Below are 6,000 nucleotides of genomic sequence, written 5' to 3'. Positions count from 1 at the left end.
ATAAAATACAAAACATTTAATGAGTGAATATGATTCATCATATTGACTTACTGATGCAAAGAAACTGAAAATTTAGTGGACTCTGCAGGGATAATCAGTCTGCACAAAGTGTAAGAGTTGCTCTGTACGTTTTATCAGATGCATCTACTTGTAATTATTGCAAAGGATTAAAATGTGTTTACTATAGGATTTAAATACCTGGATTTACACAGAATGAGTGGTTGAAAACATGCATTGACAGGTCAGCATGATCACAGTGATCGCTTTACTGGGTAACATTAATTTGAATGCCAATCTTGGTAGCAGTTGCTCTTCTCTCCATCATTACTGGTGCTGTATTTGCTTCCAAATCAGGCCGTCACATGTTATGATATTGCCCCATTTCGTCTTGCACTTCTTTCAGGGCCTGCTCCAAGGTGAGTGATGGTGATCTCTGATTACTGACAAACTAGGCAGGGATTGGGTATAACAAGTTGAAATGGTTTAACAACTGGCAATACAGCAAATTAAAGAATAAATAAAGAAAAAATTGCCTCATATGTTGTTATACTTGAATTAAAGTGATTGAACATGTTCTTGTATTCAAGGCAACAATTACATAATCAGTTTTATAACAATGGAGCTACAGGTATCAAATACTATTTTCAAATACTTTTGGATGTAATTAAGTCATATAAAATAGACTATATAAATACAAGTTTACTGGTCAACCTTTAGATCCCAGTCAGTGACGGCTTGCTGGCCAACCTCATCAGGTGCTTAGAAACTATACTTAGTTCCCCACACTCATTCCCTCTTACTTTAATTTTCTATACAACACTTTGAATCCCCATCCTAATATTTTATTGTGCTATCATCTGTCCACTTTAGATTAGGGTTGAGGTATTTCTAAAACAGACATGGTAAATAAACATAGGACAAAGTGGGTCTGCTTACTGTTACACAATCCCCCTCAAATCAGGCAGTGTGGAGCAGCTGATTGAGGAAAAAAAAGATGTGGTCTACTTTTTTACCTCTTTAGTTTCTTCCAAAGTTGTGTAATGATACTTATCCTCTTCTATTGAGGCAACAATGGATAAGTAGAGAAGTCGATTGACTTGCACAAACTTGCGAGTCAGAGTAAGCTGCTGTTTCAGCATGTCATTTAGAGCTAAGCTGGCAGGGCTGTATGAAGTCAATGCTGTGGATTGATAAACAGAGGCAGGAATAAGTAGTTCACTGTACTACGGTGCAATGATCCATAATTTTGCAGTCATTTCGGATGGGCAGGTTTCATTTGTAGACAATTAACATTTTATTAAGTTTTATATACGTATCCATTTTTATAAATTGATAAGCCTTGTCCTTGTACTGTATTGCTTTTCTAATACCATGATCATGAGGTCAAAGGTGCCTCTGATATAAATAATGAAACATTAATGCACAATTAATCAACTAATAACCACTTCCATCACCATTATCATCCGTCCTCTGAGTGTGGATTAGAGGATTTGGCATCCAAAATGTAGTACATCTAAATTATCCTGACTGATTAAAATTATCCTGAGTGGCCACACTGACCAGCCCACCTGATTCTAACAGGCGCAGGTGTTATATCAAGGAAAGCATTGCAGAATTTTAGATTCTCATATCAACTGTGGTCTCCTTGCCTTCCTCATTTAGTTATCGTTCTACTCAGTTCACTAGCCTTACTGGATTTATGATAGTGCTACCTATGGCATTGTCAACTATCCTTCATTGAATCGCCTTTAATTACTTATTTACTTTACTTCATTGTCACTAAACAATTGATACTAGAGCGTACAATCATCACAGTGATATTTGATTCTATGCTTCGCGCTCCCTGGAGTACAAATCAAAGTAAATATAATAAAAAATTTAAATCATCAATCATAAATAGAAAATAGAAAAGGGAAAGTAAGGTAGTGCAAAAAGAAACCGAGAGATACGTCCGGATATTTGGAAGGTATGGCCCAGATCCGGGTCAGTATCCATTCAGCAGTCTTATCACAGTTGGAAAGAAGCCGTTCCCAAATCTGGCCGTACGAATCTTCAAGCTCCTGAACCTTCTCCCGGAGGGAAGAGGGACAAAAAGTGTGTTGGCTGGATGGGTCGTGTCCTTGATTATCCTGACAGCACTGCTCCAACAGAGTGCAGTGTAAAGTGAGTCTAAGGATGGAAGATGGGTTTGTGTGATGTGCTGGGCTATGTTCACGATCTTCTGCAGCTTCTTCCGGTCTTGGACAGGACAACTTCCATACCAGGTTGTGATGCACCCTAGAAGAATGCTTTCTACAGTGCATCTATAAAAATTAGTGAGGGTTTTTAGGGGACAGGCCAATTATGAACATTTCCAACAGTCAGAACTTTATATATTAACTTCTCAAAGGGAGATCTGCATGCTGCACAATGTAATGCCACTAATCAAATATAGTCTCCATGAAGACACAGCACAGATTGTGTTAGAAAATTAAAACCATCTTTGCAGTGTCAGCTAATATAATCTGAACTGTCTTTTATCCATCTCTTGTGGGGTTAGTGGATTGGTGATTAAAATCACCTCACCTAGTATATGAAGAACTTTTGAGACAGCCAGTTATTGACAAGGTGCTATATAACTCCAATTATTTCTTTGACTACATTAGTTTATATGCAGCTGCAAGGTTGGAATACTGTCCCACATTTCAGATTTCTAATGAAATTTTCAACACAATTTCCATTGTTACATCACCTTGCTTAAGAGTATAGATTTCAGTGGAAAAGTGTTTTGTATCTCATTAATTCTACTATCCTATGTCCAACTTCCTATTCCTTTGCTCTTTATTAAAGTTTGTGATTAATCTACTGGCTCAAACTTGCTGTTTTAAAACCACAGTATACTTCATCCACCTAGGTTCTGGTGCAAAGGTGATTTTTCCTTTCTTTTAGATATTTGAACATCACTTAGCCACTTATCAGAAATTACTAAGCATCATTTTCCATTCCAGATTTGCTAGACCTGCATATTTCTGTTCAATATTCTCACAAAAGATTTCATGCAAAATACTTACCTTCCATTGCCTCAGGGCTGATAATGTGACTGGCAATAGGTGTAGGATCCACATTTGCAGCCCCAAGAGATGCTCCAAGTACTGCCACTCCATCTTCTGTGAAAAGAGAGGCGTATGCTTATTTATATGACACAGGTGGCAACCAAACCAACAGCTGCAGTCAATACTATATGTTGTTAAGTAGCTTTAAAGGTGAAATTATTTGGAAATAAGATATTTAAAAGCTATGGAAGGGTGAATTAGGCACAATCAATTCCTAACTTACAAATGCAACAAGAACTAAAAAGTCTTGTATTTATAAAACATCTCTCTCAATGCTTTTAGAATGCCTCATAAGATTTTGCTTCTCTATTTTACTAATTCTTCAAATATAACTTATTTATGTCAAATAAGTCTTTTTGAAAGAGTGTGAAATAATACAAAAGAGAAGCAAAATACAAGAATACATTTCACAAAAGATGGCAATGGGGTGATGATAGAATGATTTTAGGAATAAAGAAATATTGTACAAGATGCACAAGATATTTTTGTATTTCATAAAAACTGGAAAAAGTAGCACAGATAGCCCATTTGGTCCTTCAGGGCTGCTCTACTACTCTAAGATTATTGCTCATCTTTTATCTTGGTTCCATTTCCCAAGGTAAACCTATATCACTTGATTTCTTTACTATCCAAAATTCCAATGATATCTGTATTGAATATACACAATGTCTGAGCCTTTACAGGCCTCCAGGGCATTGAACTCCAACACATCATGAACATCTTGAGGGAAAAAAAAAGACTCCTTAGCACTGACCTCTCTGCTGCTGGGTTAGAATAGAATAATGCCAGTACTCTCAAGAAAATGACAATGGCAACCTAAGATGGGAGACAAAGCTGACTTTGAAAAATCAGAGAGATTTGCCTCCTTTCCATTTTATCCTCCTGATCTGCATCTTTCTGAACAGCATTCCCACCATCGCTGAGAAGATCCTCCTTGCAAGGTGTTATGATTGACAACCTCCCCACAACACTATCTATTGTATCTGACTGTCATTATCAACCTTGCCCAAGATGCTACACCCCCAAGCAACAGCATTGATTCAATAAAAAACTCAAATTTTAATTGCGTCTGGGTTAAAATAAACTCATGACCAATAATATTCATGACCTCAATTTGATTCAGTCTGCACAGTAAGCCCTATTTATATTTCTTATAGAAGATCTTTGAATTGTAGCAAGACAGAAGTCTTGCTCCTCAAGGTCAGCTGAACACCTCTTGCATCATCCAACAGATGGCTAGTTGTGGATTATGTGGAATACGTGCTGCATTTCAGCTGTCAACTCTCCCAGTCTCCCAACTGACTGCCAACAATTGTTTAACCACTGCTTTCAAAGCTATGAAAATATGCCTTCAAAGAAAAAAAATACACTTTAGAATTCAATGGAGGTCTTAGTTTAAACGGTTTTACTGCTGATTAGATTTAATTATGCTCAGCTTTCCTAAAAGATTAGCTATTTCTACTTTATGGACTCTAGCATTTTGCTAACTAGATGTTAAACTAACTTCCTATAGTTTCTTGCTTTGTGTCTTCCTCCCTTTTAAAAAATGGAAATCTAGTACTCACCTGTAATTTAGCAAGTTTTAAAAGATTTCAATCAGCTACTGACTAACTCCGCTGCTACCTCTTTTAAAACCCATGGGTGCAAACTACTGGGTTCTGATGATTTATCTTGAGTTTCTCTAACATTATTATCCTCATGATTTGGATTTTTGTAAGTTCCTCTGTTAATGAAAATTAATATTTTAGAGATATTTGTAGTGACTTCCATGCTGAAGAATGATGCAAAGAATTGATTTAATATATTGGCCATGTCATTGTTTCTTGTAATTAATTCATTGGCCTCATTCACTGAAGTTCCCACATCTATTATAGTTACCTTCTTCCTATTTATAGATCTATACAAACTTTTACCATTGTTTTGATAAAGCAAAAATTTACTCTCAAAATCAATGTTCCCACTTGGAGTTTTATCTTACTCTGCTGAACAGAACATAGAAATCTACAGCACATTACAGCACAGTCACTTTAGACTAGCACTTCAGCCCACAACATTGTGCCGATCATGTAACTTATTCTAGGAACTGCTTAGAATTACACTACCGCATAACCTCTATTTTTCTAAGCTCCATGTACCTATCCAAGAGTCTCTTAAAAGACTCTATTGTGAAAAATTTTCTCTTGACATCCCCTCAGTACCTATTTCCAAGCACCTTAAAATGATGCCCCCTCGTGTTAGCCATTTCAGCCCTGGGAAAAAGCCTTTGGCTATTCACACAATCAATACCTCTCATCATCTTATACACCTCTATCAGTCACCTCTCATCCTCCATCGCTCCAAGGAGAAAAGGGCAAGTTCACTCAAACATCCTAAAGCTTCCCAGTCCTCTGGCCTTCCACAAGTAGTATGTCCTACTTTTCAATTTAACAGATCCTTGACCTCCCTTGTTAACCATGGATTTTGGTTGTATCTCATGGAGAGGGTCAGTAACTTTAAATTCCTTGGTGTTATCATTTCAGAGGATCTGTCCTGGGACCAGTATGCAAGTGCCATTACAAAGGCAGCACGACAGTGCCTCTACTTCCTTCGAACTTTACAAAGTTTTAGATGACATAGTGAATCTGTGCGGAGTATCCTGACTGGTTGTATCACCACCTGGTATGGAAGCACCAATGCCCTTGAACGAAAAAGCCTATAAAAAGTAGAGCCAATCACAGTAAAAGTCCTTTCCACCAATGAACACATCTTTACCACAATAAAGTAGCATCCAATATCAAGGACTCCCAATATCCAGGTTATGCTCTCTTCTCACTGCTGCCGTTAGGAAGGAGGCCTTAGTTCCTACACCACCAGGTTCACGAATAGTTATTACGCTTCAACCATCAGGCTCCTAAACCAGTGTGGATAG

At 37.4% G+C, this 6,000-nt stretch overlaps 1 protein-coding gene across 1 annotated transcript in view; it reads right to left on the bottom strand.

The window, feature by feature from the left end:
* c16h19orf44 (chromosome 16 C19orf44 homolog) overlaps positions 1 to 6,000 on the bottom strand; it is a 48,762-nt gene continuing 42,762 nt past the window's right edge. Inside the window, 3 exon segments of the mRNA XM_073068029.1 lie at positions 1 to 448; positions 1,014 to 1,180; positions 3,051 to 3,146. Coding sequence (XP_072924130.1) covers positions 359 to 448; positions 1,014 to 1,180; positions 3,051 to 3,146 — 353 coding nt within the window. The 3' untranslated portion in view covers positions 1 to 358.

This window comes from Hemitrygon akajei, chromosome 16 (genome assembly GCF_048418815.1).
Source record: "Hemitrygon akajei chromosome 16, sHemAka1.3, whole genome shotgun sequence".
Lineage (NCBI taxonomy): Eukaryota > Metazoa > Chordata > Chondrichthyes > Myliobatiformes > Dasyatidae > Hemitrygon > Hemitrygon akajei.
This window is presented reverse-complemented; position numbering and strand designations above follow the sequence as displayed.